This window comes from Mesoplodon bidens, assembly GCF_964165515.1.
Source record: "Mesoplodon bidens genome assembly, chromosome: 8".
Lineage (NCBI taxonomy): Eukaryota > Metazoa > Chordata > Mammalia > Artiodactyla > Ziphiidae > Mesoplodon > Mesoplodon bidens.
In genome coordinates, this window is record NC_138165.1 from 105,424,519 (window position 1) to 105,445,328 (window position 20,810).

At 37.9% G+C, this 20,810-nt stretch overlaps 1 protein-coding gene across 1 annotated transcript in view; it reads left to right on the top strand.

The window, feature by feature from the left end:
• The first annotated feature begins 213 nt into the window (after positions 1-213).
• The window catches only part of PSMD1 (proteasome 26S subunit, non-ATPase 1), a 105,645-nt gene continuing 85,048 nt past the window's right edge, over positions 214-20,810 (top strand). The window contains exons 1-12 of the mRNA XM_081242234.1: positions 214-408; positions 4,422-4,465; positions 5,097-5,170; positions 5,363-5,532; positions 8,853-9,058; positions 11,945-12,088; positions 14,242-14,468; positions 16,965-17,025; positions 18,075-18,203; positions 19,343-19,431; positions 19,907-19,985; positions 20,479-20,652. Of these exons, the coding sequence (XP_081098360.1) occupies positions 393-408; positions 4,422-4,465; positions 5,097-5,170; positions 5,363-5,532; positions 8,853-9,058; positions 11,945-12,088; positions 14,242-14,468; positions 16,965-17,025; positions 18,075-18,203; positions 19,343-19,431; positions 19,907-19,985; positions 20,479-20,652 (1,413 nt within the window). The 5' untranslated portion in view covers positions 214-392. The remainder of the gene's footprint in view (positions 409-4,421; positions 4,466-5,096; positions 5,171-5,362; positions 5,533-8,852; positions 9,059-11,944; positions 12,089-14,241; positions 14,469-16,964; positions 17,026-18,074; positions 18,204-19,342; positions 19,432-19,906; positions 19,986-20,478; positions 20,653-20,810) is intronic.

Here is a 20,810-nt window from a genome sequence, read left to right on the forward strand (position 1 = left end):
TAGGGGTGGCTATTCTGAAGCCTGATCCCAGGTGCGGACGAGGGTTCTCATTCCCGCGGAAGCGCTGACCTCGAGGACGATTAGAGAACACCATGGAGCTCTCCGTGCAACCTCCCTCGCGAGGCGGGGCGGCAGTGGCGGCACGGAAGACACAGGCCTGGGGCGAATTCGCGCCAGGCGGCAGGCGGGACAGCGGGCAGTCCCGGGGCGGGCGGGGTCCTGGGTGAGAAGCGAGCCGGTGGCCTGAAGAGACGACTGACTGAGCCGGGCACCCGGGGAGCCAGGCGGCGCGGCGGAGCGAGCGGGCAAGGAGCTGACAGATAGACGGCGCGGCCGGGGCGGCGAGCGAGCGAGCGAGCGCGCGGGCGGGCGGGCTAGTACGGAGCGCAGCCATGATCACTTCAGCCGGTGAGTGGGATCGCAGCCGGCGCCGAAAGGGAGGAGACGCCACGCCGGCTTTTAGCTGAGTCAGGGCCGGTGACTGGGCACCTCCCGGCGGAGCACCGGCCTGCGCGGCTGCTCACTGCGCGAGGCTCACCCCCCGGGCCGGGGGCTGGCAGTGTGGCCCGGGCTCTCCCGGGGCCCTCGCGACCCCCTCCGGCTCGGGGGAATCGCGCTGGGTTGACCGGCTCGTTCTTCCTCCGCAGCCACACCCCCGTGCCCGGACACGAGGGGCTTCCTGGGCCCTTCTCCGATCCCGACGGGTTTTCCTTAATTCCATTCCTCCGGCGGTTGACCATGTGGGGCCGTCCGAGCCCAGCCCTTCCTTGCAGGTGGTTAGGGTGGGATGGTCCCCCAGTGCAGCCGGACTGTAAGGCAGCCCATGCTACTTAAGTACCTCTCGACCTGACCTAGCACTTTTCTCTTTAGAGGGAAATCTAAGTTAAATTAGGCTTGAGGCGGGTCGTTTCTGGGTCTGTTCTAAGGATATTTAGTTAAAGCACCCAGGGAACTTTCGTGTTCGGTGAAGACAGCATCCTGAAGGCAGACATTATACTGAGAATCCATCCAACTGTGGTTTTGAGGCTAGTTGCTAACTATGCTGCCTTGAAGGAAGAACTCATGAGTGTGCGGGGCAGGTTTCCTACACTTAACCGTTGTGTGCGTAGATCGTGGAGTGACGTTTGCAGCGGGATAAGCTGTAGAAGTCAGGTTTCAAGTGGAGATTTTTAAGCCCCGGGCTGCAGGTAGATGTGCACGTAGCTGTCCACAGCCTTGGTGCCTTTTTTCGTGCCTGCTCACAAACCTTTTTTTCTCGTCCTGTTTTACTCTACACTTGCCCCACAAGTGCTTTGCTATAAACAAACTGATAATCAGAGAACAGTAACTTGTAAGGAGCTCCAAACCGTGTGTTTATAAGGATTGCTTAAAGAAATTGGTGGAGACCCTGGGAGACATAATAGTTCTTTTTAAAGACTTGAATCCCTGTACGTGGGACTAGAGTTTTGTCTCCAGTGGGTACAAATGATTGGGAGGTGAATTTTAGTTCAATGTAAGGACAAGCTGTTCCATCCAGTCAGAGTTCTCTAAAGAGAAAATGAGCACTAAATTTCTTGCTGCTTGTGAATGTAGGCCTCATTGTTTTTCAGATCCCCCTACTTAGCCCACACCACCTTCATCTCTTGCCTGGCTTGCTTTGACAGCCTTAAGATTTTGTTTTTCCAACAATTACCTCCGTATAGTTCATTCTTCGTGTTGTAGTCAGAGTATTCTTTTTTAAACCTTAATCACATAAGATTATTTTTCTGGTTAAAATCCTTCAGTGGTTTCCACTGTGCTTATAATAAAATCCAGGCTTATCGGCCTACATGATCTGATTCCTGGCTTGTCTTGTACTACTTTTTTCCTCACTATACCCTAATCATACTGGCCTTTCTGTTCCTTGAATATGTCAGTTTCTCTCCTGCCTCAGGCCGTGTCACATTCTAAACTCCTCTTCCTCAAGTTTTCCCTTAGCTTCTCAAGCCTTAGTTTCCGCTCAAATGTTCGTCTTTCCTGATCATTCTATTAAAACACGCCGCATCTCTCCCCCTCAGCTGTCCCCTCTCTTCATTACAGTCCTGTAATTACTTTGTTTACTTGCCTCACTACTGTTTTTCTCTCTGTGGTAGAATTTGGGGCGGGAAACTTTTCATAATTCTTAGAACAACCGCCAAGCAGATGACAGAAGTTCAGAAGTATTTCGCGCATGAAGAACTCAGTTAGCTAATCAAATCAATAGATCAGTCACCAGAGTATTTTAAGTAGAGGCTGAAATAACACTTGGTGGGGATTTAATAGAATTTAAACCTAATGATTTTTGAGGCCTTACTCTGAGACTTGGTGGTGATAGCGTAGTGTGTATTCGTTACTGTCACCGGTGACGTTTACTGGATTACTTGTCAGCTTCTGCTCCAAACCTTTTGTCACCTGGCTTCCTGTCCTTTGGCTGTCTGTGGCTTAGGCTCTGTCGCGGGTGCTAAACAGAACCTAACAGGTACTGGTTTGGATTAGTCAGTTTATTTGTTCATTTATTGGCTAGGCACTTGCAGGGCACTAAGAACACAGTGGTGAATAAGAGGTTAACATGTACTGTTTAGTTTTTCCAAGAGGTTTGGCTGTGAAAGGGAGCGGAGAGATAGAGATAGGTGGTTACTTGGAGGGAGACGTGAGGATGAATTTTTTTTTTAACATAATAAAGGAAAATTATGCGTAAAAGCTTTAAAACAATAGTCTCCCACTCCTTTCCGCTTATTCCTTGAGGCAACTGTTTTCAACTTTTAAGCTGTGTCTTCTGGAGCATACCTTCATATTTATAAATAACATGCTATTTAAAATAAGGCTATAAATTGATAGAGCAACTTTAGGTAATATCTGCTGACTTCATATTATGGCGTAAGAAATTTTTTAGCATCCTGAAGCAGTCCCCATTCCCCAGGTGCGCCTCGTCCCACATCTCAAGGTGCGTTCTGTTGTTTTTAAGATGAGAAATATTTGTGTGTGGAGTGTAGGTATTTGATTTAGTTGTGTTCCATGGACAACGGCTGCATTTCTAAGACAGGACAACCATATAGCACATTAGTCATAAGTGAAACCAAACAGGAGAGTATACAGAAATCCATCACCTCTTTTGGTAAAAGCAGCTCAGACATACCGTTGATTGATGGTAAGGGAATGGGTAGCATTTTTAGTGTTTTGATAAGCATTCTGCCATTTATGCTCTGTTCCACATTTAAGGGACTCTTGTCTCTCAGCTCTTCCATGTCACTAGTTCACAATCCCCCTCCCCTCCCCTGACTGCATTCTTTAATCTGTCTTCTCCTCAGGCTTTCAGTTCAACCTCTCTGTTCTGGGTTTGTTATACCAACCTAGAGTACCAAGAAGTTCCTTTTATCTGCTCTCATGCGTTTTGAACAGTAGTATGCCCTAGCTAGAACCATGGCATAGTTTTGTTTGCTAAATTTTGAAGCTATTTGGCAAACCTACACTTAACCATTTAGAAATGGCTACATCTCCTAAGGAAAGTTGCCTTGACACTTTGTATCAGCTCACAGTTTCAACTCAGTGTTCCGGAATGATTTTAAGACCTACAGGGAAAACATATCTGAGAGACAGTTTAGTTTCCTTCATGGTCCAAGGACGGTAATTTCCCACATCTTTTTTTCTAATAATCCATTTGATATATGACTGTATTTCAGGGTGCATTTCTTTGGAGAGGACAGTTATTTCCTTTACTCTCCAGTGTTAGTGCTAATCACCTCAGGGTCACATGGGGAATGCTGTGCTTCAGTAACTGAAGTCAGAACAGTGAGATTGCTCATCATTTAGCAAAACCTTCTAGGTTACTTGTGATTACAACAGAGGTGCCTTAATATAGGCATCTTGAAATAATCGAATTATTTTATTCTGTGAGTTGATGACTAAATACTCCTGCTTTTGTAAATAATTTTATAACTCTTGGTTTATTTTGTGTGAATAATTGTATTCTAAAATTGTGTAGGAAAGTTTCTCATTTTGGTCAGTAAATTAGGCCAGTGATTGTCAAACTGTAATGAATATCAGTATTACAAGGAAGGCTTGTGGCTCCATTACTGGACCCCATCCCCACAATTTCTAATTTAGTAGATCTGTGATGAGGCCAAGAATTTTTATTTTTAACAAGTTCCCAGGTAATGCTAATGCTAATTGATCCAGGAACCATGCTTTGAAAACGGTTGAATTAGGCAAATAATGTGATATATATGGTATTATGAGGGTTTGATAACATAGTTAATTCTTAAAATTTGAAATATAAACCTTTTCAGTTCTAAAGAAAAATAATGATTCCTCCAGTGAAGTCACCCCTCAAAAAATACTTTTTTTCCAACTCTGATATATTTTTGACTAAGCATTAGTTTATCTTAGGATATATATTTCATAATCATATATCTTTTGTCTTATAGCCGGAATAATTTCTCTTCTGGATGAAGAAGAGCCACAGCTTAAGGTATGAGTTGAAGAAAAATTAACTGGGCTTAATATGAGTACTTTGAAGCTCTTTGAATTTACTGATATCTATATATCTTCCACCATTTAAAATAGCCATCCTACTTAGTCTATACCTAGTCATTGAAATCTAGCCCCAGAGGACAGGACAGTATTTTGGCAACAGCAGTGGTTTTCCCTAGAGTTTAACAAAGCTGAGGCAAATAAATCTCAGTGTGGCACCTGGAAACCACCCACACACACACCAGTTTTCTTATCAACGGCAATCACAAAAAGTTACTTCTGTATCACATATTTTAAAACTATTTTCATATGACAAAAATTTGGAATATACTTCAGTTGGCTCTAGGCACCTGAATTCATTTATATCCAAACCAGCAGCCTAGAGTCGATCTTATACATACTGTCAAAGAAGAAAAATGTTCAGTATGATAAGGAATGACATTATGTTTTATGATTGAAAACAGAAAGGAAGTATGTAAGCCCAATTGAAAGTCAGTTGGTAAACTTTTGTATTTGTCGTTTAGTAAATATGACTTAGAATTTGGCCACTGATTTGTTGGAAACTTTTTTTTAAGGAAGTATAATGGTAAGTCTGTCTCAAAATCGAATTTTGGTTTTATCTTCTACAGGAATTTGCACTACACAAATTGAATGCAGTTGTCAATGACTTCTGGGCAGAAATTTCTGAGTCTGTAGACAAAATGTAAGAATTTACTTTATTTCTATAAATTGGAATAAAGTAGATCAACCTTAATTATCTGTGGATGTGGGTCTTGTGGCTTATTAATTCATTTAGAGATTTGCTGCCACTAAGTTGCGGCTTGAGTATTTAGATTTGGAATTTTTAAGGAGAACCACAGTTTGAACTAGGCCTATACTTCCTAATTTCTTTCAGAGAAGTTTTGTATGAAGATGAAGGTTTCCGGAGTCGGCAGTTTGCAGCCTTAGTGGCATCTAAAGTATTTTATCACCTGGGGGCTTTTGAGGAGTCTCTGAATTATGCACTTGGAGCAGGTGACCTCTTCAATGTCAATGATAACTCTGAATATGTGGAGACTATTATAGGTAATTATCTTCCATCTAGTAAGGCTTTATCTTGTTGGCTTCTTTCTTGCTCTAGTACATATAGCACTTTTTTCCCTGAATTTTTGAGGTTGCCACATTTCATTTGAATTGAAAGTTCATAATCTTTCTACAGTAATTTTATGCAGGCTGAGTTTTTAGATCTGCCTTAGAATTCTGTGCTTTGTTATTTTTTGTCATAATGAACAATAACATGAACAACAGTAATAAGACGCTCTACAAGATATTTTAAGAATGAATCTAAGAAATTATTCGGAAACAGCCAACTTAACACAAAGATAGTTATCTCAGTGATTGTTTATCTCTTTTCCGGTGAGCATACTGTTATATGAAAAAATTAAATCAGATTATTGTGAATAACAGAAATTAAACGATAGTAATTTATAGAGTTGTTTCTAACACAGGAAACCATTAGTGAGTGTTTCCATTGTACTAGGCACTGTACCGGTCGTTCTTCATAGCATAGTTTATTCCACAGCTGCCCTGTGAGGAAGGAGCTAGCCTTGTTTTACAGATGAGAAAACTTGGGTTTCAAGATGATAAAGACACATGGCTATTACATAGGAGGGTCAGAATTTAAAGCCCAGGCTTACTCACTACGAAATCCATGCTGTTTCTACTAGTAACCATTGTTTTTTTCTTTGCTTCTGTATTTTTGAAGTAGAGGGTAGCACCCAGGTACGGTTTGGGCTTCTCTATCTTGTACGTTGAACCAGCTCTGTAAGAGTTTGTTCAAAGCTTCTGTAGCTTTAAAAATGTTGGAAAACTCCTGTTCTAATAGGTGAAAGAAGGGATTGCAGACCCTTCAGACGTGTCTTTTTGACTATCAAGCTTTAGATCATAGGTACAGAGAGCCCAAGAGTGTGTTCTCTGTCAAGTGTGTATAGTATAGTTTTTTGAATTGCTGTTTAAGAGGAGATCTGCATTATTCACCTGAACCCTTAAAAGGAGAAAACTGGTATTCTCTTTCAGAAATTGGGAAATGCTGCACAAGGCAGTCCAGAGAGGTACTTTTCAAATGTCCCTGAAGTTTGAAGTAAGATTTTGTGTTCACATTTAAAATTTTTTTGCCATGATGGTGTGAGAATGTTGCAAGTAAGTTTATTGTTGTTGGGAACTCACTGAATTGGAGTTTTCATCTGTGAATTCTGTGGGAAGAACAGATGATTTTAAAGAATAGACCGTATCATTTGAAACCAGAGCACTTTCCCTACATTAAGTTAGAAATGGTGAGTTCAGTGCATTTATCTCTTTTCTCTTACTTGAAGGATTTTTTTTTTTTGATGAATGTTGATGATTTTTTCCAGTGGTGATCTGCAAGTGCTTGCAATGTTAACATTTTACAGATGATACTTTTAATCAGGGCAGCTGGCCTATAAGAGGCTATGAGGTGGTAGATGCCTTCCTATGTATCATCTTAATCTTAGCTTGTAGAAGGTGACGGTTGACTGGTAGACCAGTTCTGTTTGCTTTTCTTTGTGTGGAAATGGGGTTCACCCTTCTAGTTTTCTTGGGACTATTAGAATGGATTTTTTTAAATGTCAGTGAGATTTGTGAGGATATATAAAATAGAATTTAGGAAAGCCTTCCTAGGATCTTAATGAATGTCATAACCAGTACACTCAGAAAATTCAAGGCTAGAATTTTCAATCTTCTCCCGATTGTAATAAGACTTCAGCTAGGAATGAGGCTTGGTTCTGGAATACAGTTATGACATAAACCTGGTAAGTGAGAGCACAGGTCTCATTTGAAACCTGGGAGGTAACATTTTTCTTCCTCAGTGATTAACTAAGGAAAGCTCCCCAAATGTTATAAATCTGAGATTCCTTTCTGATGAGGTAGGGGTAATGTTTCCTCACAACTGCATTTGGTTCAAAAAGCTCATATTAGGGCCTGGTGAAGATTTTCTGCAACCAAAATTGCTTAAGGTCTGCTTTGTGAGTGCCACTTAGTTCTTACTAACTGTACCTGAACCTGCCTAATCCTACCTGGGTGGACCCTGAATGTGGTATATTCCATTTTATAAAGGTCCTCTGCTTCCCCCAAAATACAGCCCCCTTAACATGGGCCATCCAGTAGACCAGCAGTTCTTTATCCTAGTTCAAATCATTTCTGTTTCCTGGGGCTATAGTTTGCAACTAATTAATCTTTTCCTTGTACCTTTCTCTTTGAAAGGGAGGGTGACAGGCCAGTGAGTTACAGAGAGGATAACTATAATATATGTCATTCAGCTTGAGTGGCTGTTTTCCTTAAGAAGGTGGAAGAAGGTTTAGGGAAATTTCCTTTCTTGGTTGCTCCTAAAAAGTTTAAGTTATGATTGTAAAGTAGTGAAAGTTGTAAACATGATACCCTTCAGTTTGTTGCCTCATCCTCCCCGTTCACCCAAATCATCGTGAAATGGGAAAGCCAAATTATGCACATGCACCACTGCATGAATTTTCAGCCTCCCTGTTTGGGGGAGAGGGGAGGTATGTGTGAATAGGTTCAGCCTACCTCACATTGAGACAGTGAATATTTTAGCTGATTGCCGGAAAGGTTTTTGGAAATCTTCTTGGGATTGCCTTTAGAACCTGTGGCACATTTCAGGTCATAGACAGACTCTCTACTATCAAGAATCTGATAGTTTCATTAATGTGAAGAATTGTAATTTATTGCCATGTGATAATTGCTACAATAGGGTTTTTGTTAATATCCTCAATCATGGCAAGTGTTTGTTTTTGAGAGTGAAAACAGCAGCTGTTTGTAGCCAACTCCGTAGAATAAGCAGCTTAGTCAAGTTGAATAACATAATTTTGAATAATAAGCAGTAACAAGATAGAAATTTTTTTAAATTAATTAATTTATTTTGTGGCTGTGTTGGGTCTTCGTTGCAGTGCGCGGGCTTCTCGTTGCAGGGGCTTCTCGTTGCAGAGTACAGGCTCTAGGTGCGCAGGCTCAGTAGTTGTGGTGCACGGGCTTAGTTGCTCCACAGCATGCGGGATCTTCCCGGACCAGGGCTCGAACCCGTGTCCCCTGCATTGGCAGGCGGATTCTTAACCACTGCGCCACAAGGGAAGTCTTAGAAATGTTTTAAATAATGTCAGCTTACTGGAATTAGTGTGTAGCCCTGCAGTGTAACTGTTAATGAAGGGAACAATATTAATTTGAAGGTATAACTTACAGCATTTAAAAAATTTGAAATTTGCTCATTACTCCATAGTTATCCCATAAGTTTTTTTTATGATTATAAATGTAGGCATTGTCCTTTCTAGTAGTATAGCCCTATCTACCAGCTGATCAGAGTTATTTTATTTTCTCTATAGCAAAGTGCATTGATCACTACACCAAACAGTGTGTGGAAAATGCAGATTTGCCTGAAGGAGAAAAAAAACCAATTGACCAGAGATTGGAAGGCATTGTGAATAAAATGTTTCAACGATGTCTAGATGATCACAAGTATAAGCAAGCTATCGGCATTGCTCTGGAGACACGAAGACTGGACATCTTTGAGAAGACTATACTTGAGTCGGTAGGTAGATGATGGGATTTTAGAGATTGCTACTGATGAAGAATCAGCAGAGCAAATAATTAAAACTGAAAATTGCATGGATAGTGAAAAGAACATCTAACTTAGATATAATAAGGTGCTCTTTTGCGAAAATTTTTATTTTTATATTTATAAAATATAAGATATATGTATTTTATATTTATATTTATGTTTATAAATGAACCTTGGCTGTGTTTTGTGTTTGTCGAATAGTTGCTTTTATCTTACCACATTTATTCCTTTGAGATCTTGCATGGGGAAGTTGTCTTAATTACCCTGCTCTTTTTAAGAAGACTATATTGGTAAACTACTATTGTAATGCATTTATCATGGTTAAAACTATAAGCTACATTCCCGGTTTGGGGATGTTTTGCAATAATTATGACAGTTGTAAGTCACCAACCAAAGTGGTCAGAGAGGTGCGAGACTGAGTTAAGTGGACATTGATCTGCATGCCCACTTTGCCTGCCTCACTACCTATTCTTTTCCACAAGCTAGCTCTTTGCACTCCAGCCATTTTGACCTTGTCTCTTCTGCTAGATGTACCATACCCCATTCCCCTTGCCAAAAGTATTGCCCCTGCCAAAAACATCCTTTTCCTTTTCTTTCTTTACCTGTTGTATTCCTGTTCAAGATTCACGGTTCAGCTCAACTGTCATTTGTTTACAGATCCTTCTGTCAATCCCTGCCAGCCATACCCTCCTCAACCCTTAGGTCCAGCTAGGTCCACCAGATTATAACCTTCTTAAGGATAGGTACTTTCACCACTGGGTCTCCAAAGCCTAAGGCAGTGTTTAGCAGCAGTGGTAAGATTAGTTTAAATGAGTAAATGAATGAATGACCCAGTGTCATAGAATGGCCCTTATTTTGCTCTGTTTGATTTTTGTGCAGTTGTAGTTTCTCCTTGTCTTCAGGTGAATAGAACTAAAATATTTGTTTTTATTCATTCAACAAATATTTTTTGAGTGTGTATTATGTGTCAGACACTGTTCTAGACATTGGAGATACAGTGGCAAACAAGGCCAACAAAGTTCCTGCCCAAATGGAATAATCCATTGGGGGAACAGGCAGTGAAGCTTTATTCCCTATAAGGTAAAGGGGTGATAAATTTTTTTAAAAAGAATAAAGCAGAGTAAGAAATGCGTCTTACTTTACATCCCAGTGCACATATACATATAGATGTAATTTAGGATGAAATAATACCTACTTTTTCTACTTACGATGTAATCCTGATATTTTTAAATTGTATTTCATTTTTAAAAAATGCTAGTCCCATTAAGTTGATTTCATAATGTATACGCTGATAGGTCACAACTTGCTTTAAAAAAATTTTTTTTTTAATCATTGAACAAAGCTATCTTTAAATTTTATAGTGCTTTACAGTTTTCAAAAGTTTCACACACATGATTTCATATAATCCTATAATAACCCTTTTTTATCCCCTACTCCTATATTACCCTTCCCCCTTCCCTGTCCCCACTGATAACTTCTAGTTTGTTCTATCTGTGAGTCTGCTTTTATTTTTTGTTTTATTCACTAGTTTGTTGTATTTTTCAGATTCCCCATATAAGTGATATCATGCAGTATTTGTCTTTCTCTGTCTGACTTATTTCACTTAGCATAATGCCCTGCCCTCCAAGTCCATCCATGTTGCTGCAAATGGCAAAATCTCATTCTTTTTTGTGGCTGAGTAGTATTCCATTGTGTATATACATTTGTGTGTGTGTGACACCCCACATCTTTATCCATTCATCTGTTGATGGACACTTAAGTTGCTTCCATATCTTGGCTATTGTAAATAACACTGCTATTGGGGTGTGTATATCTTTTCAAATTAATGAATTTTGTGAATTTTTAATTTCTCCACTCGCTTTTTGAGAAGTACTCCTGTAGCTCTTCAGCATGCTTATTTATGCTGAAGGACTTTTATAGGTTAGTATCTCAAATATTGGGTATGCTTATTTATGTTGAAGGACTTTTTTAGGTTAGTATCTCAAATATTGGGTACGCTTTGAAGAACCACAAGGTAAACATAAATAATCTGGAGGGGCTTCCCTGCTGGCGCAGTGGTTAAGAATCTGCCTGCCAATGCTGGGGACATGGGTTTGAGCCCTCGTCCGGGAAGATCCCACATGCCGCAGAGCACTAAGCCACAGTAGTTGTGCGCCACAACTACTGAAGCCCGTGCTCCGCGACAAGAGAAGCCAGTGCAGTGAGAAGCCCGCGTGCCGCAACGAAGAATAGCCCCCGCTCGCCACAACTAGAGAAAGCCCGCGCGCAGTAGTGAAGCCCCAACGCAGCCAAAAATAAATAAATAAAGTAAACATAAATTTATAAAATAAATAAATACATAAATAATCTGGAGTCAAAGTTGCCTCGGGAGAGCCCCGGCTAGATGTGACGGCACTCAAAGCTTGAGTCACTCAGAGCTGGAGAGTAGTCCTATCACACTGTGTTCCTGGCCAGTGAGCACAGGCGGTAAGTCATGAGGATTAGCAAGACTAGAGGCAGGCACAGTCGACAAGCGTAGCCACGTGGTATATGTACAGCTGTATAGATCTTTTTATAATAACTAACAGCACCACCACAGGTATAGTATACTATGGTCATACAGTCATGATCCTGGATGATCACTAAATATTTAATTGTTTTCAACCTATTTTTTTTTCATGAAGACAGGGAAATAGGTAATTTTCTTTTAAGATTTTCATCTAAAATGGTTAAAAATTTTAAGTTTTATTGTTTAAGTAGCAAGTAAATCTTTAGCTGCCTAGAATGACTAAAGAATATCGATTAAAATAACTTGATTTCTAAATAAACCTGCTTCAGTAACCAGATAATCATGTCTCTTCAAATTATCTCTTTCAGAATGATGTCCCAGGAATGCTGGCTTATAGCCTCAAGCTCTGCATGTCTTTAATGCAGAATAAACAGTTTCGGAATAAAGTACTGAGAGTTCTAGTTAAAATCTACATGAACTTGGAGAAACCTGATTTCATCAATGTTTGTCAGGTAATAACATTGCATTACTTTACACTGTACTGCTGAGCCATGCCTCACTACATTACATTATATAACATCACATCACTATAATTTCATACATGTATCTCAATTGATCTTTAAAACAGCCTTGTGAAGATACTTTATGCGTTTATATTCCATTTTACTGATAAGAAACTGAATCTCTCAAAACTAAAAAGCTGTTTTGTTTTAATATGTTATTTCTATGTATTCTTTTTTTCATTTTGAAAATAATCCAGGCATTTAAGGAAATTTTTGAAAGTGAGGTTAAAAAAAAAAAAAGGTAGAAGAAAAGATAAAAATGGTACCTATGTTATATCATTCTAGAAAGAATTTCAGCTATAAAAATTATCTTTGGTTTCATTCCCCAAACACTAGCCAAGACCTTTGGGTATATTTTCTTTATCTCTTTTCATGTATGGATTTGCTTGCACACTTTTAAAAAAATTAAGACACTATAGAAAATATATAAAATGAAAAGTGTATCTTTCCCTTTCCATTGGCCTTTTCCCAATTAAAAGATTCATAAATGTTTTTCCTCCACCTACTAGCACATGTGGAGCTACCTCATTCTTTTCAATGGTAGATTATGTTTTATTGACAAATTTTTGTATTCTGCTTAGAGCACAGCATTTTATCATGCATTTGGTTTGTTATTTTTTCATTATAATGTGTTCTCAATATATGTTTCTATCCTCTATACATATTTAAAATTTAGATTAATGCATCCTTTTTTTCAATGCTTTTTTTAAAAATTGAGTATAGTTGATTTACAGTATTATGTTAGTTTTAGATGTACAGCAAAGTGATTCAGGTTTTTATTTTTTTCCAAATTATTTTCCGTTATAGGTTATTACAAGATACTGAATATAGTTCTCTGTGCTGTACAGTAAATCCTTGTTGCTTACCTATTTTATATATAGTTTTTGATGCTTTTTAAACCAAGTGTGAAACAGAAAGAGCTGGAAGAAAAATATCCGCCTTTATGTCACCCGAAGTCTACCTAACATTTTAGTATATTTCCTTTCACTTTTCTCTGTATAGGTTTTTGGGGTTTTGTTTGCTTCTAAATAGTTTTTAATAGTTTTTCAAATAGTTTTTTAAAACTTACATGAAAAACAGTAGTCCTTTGCCTTCTTCCTCTGTGTATTTCAGTTTTATTCCTCAGAAGTAATTTTATTTCTTTTAGCTATTTTATTCCTTGTCCCTGTAAAAGTTTTTAAATTTATTTTACATTTTTTTTTTTTACATTTTTAAAATACATTTTTGAACAGATAATATTACATTCACATGATTCAAAATTCGTGAAGAATCAAAGGATATACAGCAAAAAGTCTTCTTGACACTTCTTTCCTTTGGCTCCCAATTTCCCTTCCCTGGAAGCAAACAGTATCAATTATATATTTCCTTCAGTTTAACATTTTTTCATGTTTTGACGTTTCACAAATTCTTGTGCAAACTCTTTCTTGATTGTGCAGTAGTCATTCAGTGGATATACTTTGCCTTTCTTAACCAGTCTACTGGTTTGGTCATTTATTTTGTTTCCATAATTTCCTATTCTTAATTTATAATAACTTTGGTTAATGTGTTCATTTTGAAATTGAGTTATTTGCTGCTTAAGGGAAAAAGAAAATTTAAATTGAATTCTTAAAAGAAAAATCCTAAATTTATTGGGTGGTTTTTGTTAAAACATGTGGCAAATCCTAAGAGTAGTAAGAGAAATGCTTCAAAATGGTCATTTTAAAATGTGCCTCTTGTCCTGGCCCAGCACAATCTAATGTGTTAAAATGAATGAACGACTCCTACAATTTATGGTAAAGCAGAAAATAAGTTACAGAGCACTGGATAGCGATGTATGGAGAAGATTTAAAGAAGCCAAGATTCATTCACCAGCCGGTTATTGAATATTGCTGATTGCCAGGCACAGTGTTAGGAGCTGTGAATATAAGTTGTATGGATTTTCTTATGGAAGGCAGATTCCATTTTCAGGAAAACTTTGGTGCCAGGATCAGAAATAGAATGCTAGACTAGATAGTTAGTCTGCCCCAGTTTACCTTTACTTACATTTGTTGACTGTCACTCTCTAAGTATGTTGTAGACAAAGTCTTCAATTATCATGTAATTGTTCTTTATTTGCATTTCAGTGCTTAATTTTCTTAGATGATCCTCAGGCCGTGAGTGATATCTTAGAAAAACTGGTAAAGGAAGACAACCTCCTGATGGCTTATCAGATTTGTTTTGATTTGTATGAAAGCGCCAGCCAGCAGTTTTTGTCATCTGTAATCCAGAATCTTCGAACTGTTGGCACCCCTATTGCTTCTGTGCCTGGATCCACCAATACGGGTACTGTTCCAGGATCAGAGAAAGACAGGTATAAGTATCTTTTTCTCTATCAGAACTAATTCAACAAACTTTATTTCATTTTGGGAATAGATATTTATAGACAACATAATCTAAGAATAAATTTCGCCATTAGCTTTCATAGATTAGCCTCTTACTAAAGCTATTGCTCTGTTTTGCACTCTGCTGCATACATTAAGGAAAACCAAAGAAATGGACCCTTATGGAAAGAAATGGAAGTGGTTGTCTGATGGGGAGGGTGCCTGCCAGACAGCATGTGTGCTATTTAATCAAGTAAATTAAAAATCTCAGGTAGGGCTTCCCTGGTGGCACAGTGGTTAGGAATCCGCCTCCCAATGCAGGGAACATGGGTACGAGCCCTGGTCTGGGAAGATCCCACATGCCGCGGAGCAACTGAGCTTGTCTGCCACAACTACTGAGCCTGTGCTCTAGAGCCCGCGAGCCACAACTACTGAAGCCCATTGCGCCTACAGCCCCTGCTCCGCAACAGGAGAGGCCGCCGCAGTGAGAAGCCCGCGCACCGCAGCGAGGAGTGGCCCCCGCTCGCTGCAGCTAGAGGAAGCCCGCACATGGCAACAAAGACGCAACGCAGTCAAAAATAAAATAAATAAATTTAAAAAAAAATCTCAGATGGGGTAGGTTGGGCTAGATTTTAGGCATTTGGGTTAGATATTTGTACAGTTAGAAACATTCTCAGCTTTTTTTTTTTTTTTTTTTAAAACAAGGATGTTTCCTCTCACTAGTCCTTTTTTTTTTTAAAAATTTATTTATTTTTATTATTTTTGGTTGTGTTGGGTCTTCATTGCTGTGCCCGGGCTTTCTCTAGTTGCAGCCAGCGGGGGCTTCTCACTGCGGTGCCTCCTCCTGTTGCGGAGCACAGGCTCTAGGTGCACGGGCTCAGTAGTCGTGGCTCACGGGCTCTAGAGCACATGCTCAGTAGTTGTGGCACACGGCCTTAGTTGCTCCGCAGCATGTAGGATCTTCCCGGACCAGGGCTCGAACCCGTGTCCCCTGCATTGGCAGGTGGATTCTTAACCACTGGACCACTAGGGAAGTCCCCATTCTCGGCTTTTTTAACACTTTTATTAGAACTAATAAAAATTACTGTAAGTCAGTAATCTTGTAATCTTCATTTATTTAGGTTTTCTTTCATTTCTCTCAACAGTGTTTTTGTAGATTTTAGTACAGGAGTTTTGTACGTTTTTCCCTAAATTTATTCCTAAGTGTATTTGGTCTTTTAATGCTGCTGTAAGTGGTACGTTTAAATTTCAATTTCCAATTGTTTGTTGCTAATATATAGAATTACAATTGATTTTTCTATATTAATGTTGAACCCCACAACCTTGCTTAAGTCACTTACTAGGTCTAGTAAATTTTTTTTATAGATCCCTTTATAGAATTTTCTACATAGGAATCATGTCATCTGTGAACAGAGACAATTTTACTTCTTCCTTTATAACTTTCATGTCTTTTCCCCCCTTATTTTTTTCTGCATTGGTTAGGAAATCCAAACATTCTTCCTTTGTTCCTAACCGTGGGGTAATAGCATTTAATTTATTTCTTTTTGATTTTAAAATTTTCTTTCTCCTTACCCTCTCCTATTCTTGTGTTGTGTTTATTCGCTTTCATGTTCTTTCTGAGTTGATCTTAATTTCTGAAGTAATTATCCTTTTTCTTCCATTCCCAGTTTTTCCCTAGTTATATTATTTCATTTCTGATATATATATAATTTTCTTTTATATCTTATAAAAGTTTTCTTCATATCTTTGACCTCTTTTCAAATAATCTTTTCTTATAATAGTGAATGGGATTTTACTTTGATTCTTTTCTGTGGTTTATCTTTACTGAAATTAGTTTTCCTAAATATTTACAAAGGAGGATAGTTTTTCTAATTTCCCTGTTCTCTAGAACTTCCTCTTTTATTGTGTTTGTGGAGTTTTAAACAAAATGATGTCTTATGTTCTGAGATCTTCTGGCTCTGTTTCCTTTCTCACTTTTATTTCAGCCTTCTTTTCCCCTCATTTCTGCCACCTTAATTTGGATTCTGTGCCCAGCATTTTCTCCTCAGTGTAGTGCTTTGACCTAGAAGGGGGTGTCGGCTGGTTCGTTTAAGAGTTGTTGAGGCTCCAGCTGCTTTGCTTCAGACTGGTCTTTGTGTCTCGTAGTGGTGTATCTTCACCTGACCATGTTTTGGGAATCTGGGAGATACTTTGTCACCTGGTTTTGTTGTCCATATATTTTGCTAACATAGTTAGTTGCTTTGCGTGTTTTTATGAATGTATTTGGTGGAAATCCAGTAACTGGGTTGCCTCCATCTTATTTTACAATCTTTTTCGTTTCCTAATGGCAGTACTTAAGAAGTAATTAACTGTTTTTTCCTTGCAAAATATTTAATTTGGACATGGTTCAGACCTTCAGTTTGATTAAAAGAAAAAAAAAAGCCACCCACACATACTATTCAGAAAAGATTTATCACATTAATAACTATTGGTTCTCTTCTTTTTAGTGACTCAATGGAAACAGAAGAAAAGACAGGTAGTGTACTTGTAGGAAAGACTCCAGAAGCGGTAAGTGTGCTTTTTGAAGTTGAGGTTGCCATTTAAACACGTATTTCCACACTATATTGTAAACTATTTAAAAGTATTTCATATCTGCTTTTATGGAGGTTTATTATTAAGTTTGATACCAAAGTTATTTTATAAAAATGGATTTTCTGTAAAAAGTAAAATTTTAAAGATTCATCCCAGGGAATTCCCTGGTAGTCCAGTGGTTAGGACTCGGCGCTTTCACTGCTGACAGGGCCTGGGTTCAATCCTTGGTCAGGGAACTAAGATCCCACGAGCCACACAGCACGGTCAAAAAAGAAAAAAGATCAATCCCAGAAAGCACTTGACTTAGAAGAAGTCAAATCCTCAGATCCTTATCAAAGAATGAACTCTGTCCAGAATAACTGAATTACCTGTCACAGGGTGAGAAAAAAAAGTATGGCTTCTAATAAATAAATGGCAACTTATCATAGAGGGGGAGGGGGTAGTTTAGTTGTCTTTATTTTTAGTATTCATGGTGTGTGGAGAGCGGGGCAAGGATTAGAGCAGTGGTCTGTTGGATGTAACTGTTTCCTCTATCAGGATTTTTGGTTTCTGGTTATCAGGTATATAAATTTCAACTCTTGTTCACATGGTTGGAGAGTTGTGTTGATGGCTTGGTAGTTCATGAGATCATATATATGTGTTGGTTAAAGGTGCTTTTTCTCAATTTGGAGGAGGGAGTTTCTCACCTAAACTATCAGTTGGCTGTGTATAAAATAGTTCTCCTTGCATATCACCAGTAATTAGTTACTCTTTTACAGTTTTTTTAATATTAAAATATTTTATATTGGAAGCGAGTTTGGAATGAATTGCATTCTTCCATCAAGCTGGTATCATATCTCAATGGCATCTAATAAAGAAATAAATTACTTTCTCTCAAATAAATGATACATGAGTTTTCTAGATCCTACTGTTAAAATATGGGTTTTGTTGTGTGTATGACTGTGAATTTCACTGGTTTAGGGCTGTTAAAGTTAGCTTACTGGATTTCAGTAATACAGTAATTTTCATTCTTGTTTGTTCGGCAGAGTCCAGAGCCCAAGGACCAGACTTTGAAAATGATTAAAATTCTAAGTGGTGAAATGGCTATTGAGTTACATCTGCAGTTTTTAATACGAAACAATAACACAGATCTCATGATTCTAAAAAACACAAAGGTAGGAAACTCATCTGTAATGGAGGCCTTTTTCTTATATTTATTTCTTTGTTGAATAAGTACTTATATTTATTTCTTATTGAATAATTTGTTGCATTTTATTCCTGATCAAGGAAATAAGTATTTTTTAAAAAATAACAATGGGAGAAATGCTTGATCTTGTTGAAGAAGAAAGGGAATTAATATTGATTGAGCTCCTGTTTTTTGTGTTAATCTCTCATTGGGAAGTTGAGTGGCTTTTTCTTTTTTAAGTTAGCTTTTATTTGAATGTATACATGTGGCTTTTGGACAAATACCACAATCAGAACATTAATACTGGTTATTTGTGTGTTTGTTTTTTCCCACTGAACTGCAAACTCCTTGAGAATAGGGGTTCTTACCTTGATATTGTAACCTTTGTTGAGATATTGATCCTAACACTTATTAATTTTAATTTTCGAACAGATAATCTATTCATCTGGTTCAAAAAATGTTTTAATATAAAAAGATACATAGTACAAAAAATCTTCCTGCCTAGCCTGTGTTATTTACCCAGTATCCTTTCCCAAAGTCATTTATTCATTTTTTATTGTTATATACTATTCCATTACTAAGCAGTTGTTTGATTGAGGCATATGTAATCATGCTTCTCCAGACTTTCAAAATAATTTTTACAGATGGCAAAAAGAATAATGTAATTTGCATTTATGACAATTTTCTGATGTTTATCTTTATAACGCAGTCTCATTAAAAATAAACAAAATAACTTTGGTGCTTGCCAGAGTTACAGTGCCAGAAGAGGTGCAGCATTGCTCCTCAGGTTACCCCAATACTTTGGAGACCTTGAGCAAGATACTGAAGAGAAATGACGAACTATTCAGAAACCAAAAATTAGAAAATCTGCTGCGTAAATTCCTACCTAAAATCTACTACTGACCTCAAGTTAAGACCACAAATAAAACTTTGTTTGACTTGCTTGTTCTTTTATAAGCTAGCTATTTAATGTTTATAAAAGAAATATCCAAGATTCATATGTTAAATACCAGTTCAGTTTATTCATGTTTTCACCACAAAACAGGGCCTCTTACTGTGTGTTCACGTGCAAGCTTGCGTTTGTATGAATGCTTTGCTAATAATAAAAATCTGTATTTGTTTTTGTAGGATGCAGTAAGGAACTCTGTGTGTCACACAGCAACTGTTATAGCAAACTCTTTTATGCACTGTGGGACTACCAGTGACCAGTTTCTTAGGTAAATATGCTTGTAGGTTCCCACTTTGGTTTAAAATTGTCTTTGACAGAGACTCTGTTGACATTGTCACATGGATGTGGGGAACTTTCCCTGCCTGACAGTCCTGAATTTTAAATTCTAATTTTCTATTTTATAAATTTTTTTAATTGCATATGCCTGCTTGTTTTGAAGTAAAATTAATTTTCTTTATTAGTTTCCTTGAATATAGGTTTTTGAATGAAATACGTTAAGCTTAGAAATTTGATACAGTTTTGCTTTTGTTCATAGTGGAATTACATGTCATTCATTTTTTAAAAGTCCTCAAAATATTAAGAACAACTTAGGAGGTAAAATGGAATCATCAGTAACTTGAGATCCATAAAGTAAAATGATTTGTAACAGTTCAAGGTGAACATTTTAATGCTTTGACGTTAGTGTTATAAAAAGCTTTATGGAATTCATTTCAGTTGTGTTGCTGAATTTCCTTTTCTTACAGAGATAACTTGGAATGGTTAGCCAGAGCCACTAACTGGGCAAAATTTACAGCCACGGCCAGTTTGGGTGTAATTCATAAGGTAATATATACCAATCACTGTGAGCAGGCATCAGAACAGAAGCAGTTTTCCTGGAGTTAAGAAAAAAACTAAAGTTTACTATAATTCATTGACAGGTACATTTTGTTAAATTGGGTCAGTCCTCATACAGGGAAGGATAAAGTAAAGAAGAAATGTGTTTGTTTTTTTTTATAAAAAGTGGAAATCTTTTTCCTGTGAAGACCAGCTTAGACATTTCTCAAAATGAATTGAAATAAGTTATTTGCATTGTCTAAGATGAATTTGGGGAACTGTTATAAAACAAGGAGGGGGTGGGAATTGCAGCATTTGTTTCTAACCAGAATGTGACTGGGTCATTTAAAGGCTGTCTTCTTGTGTGAGTGATAAAGTTGCTTAGGAGAGAGCCCCACTTCCCCCTTCACCCTGGAGAAAAAGCAATAATCATAGAAAATGTTACATCTGCTTTTCTCTAACCTTCTTTTACTGACACCTTTGTGGTGGCTCAAATTTACAGGGTCATGAGAAGGAAGCATTACAGTTAATGGCAACATATCTTCCCAAGGACACCTCTCCAGGATCAGCCTATCAAGAAGGTGGAGGTCTCTATGCACTAGGTCTCATTCATGCCAATCATGGTGGTGATATAATTGACTATCTGCTTAACCAGCTTAAGAATGCCAGCAATGATGTAAGTATTAGAGTGGAAAAATAAATTCCCATTACTTAAGAGTCCAGGGAAACAGTATATTTGCCAAATTATTTTAGTGAATAGAAATTTTGTAGGATTCTCAAACCAGTACTGTACTCATTGAATCTTTTCTTTCTTTCTTTATTTGGTTGCGTGGG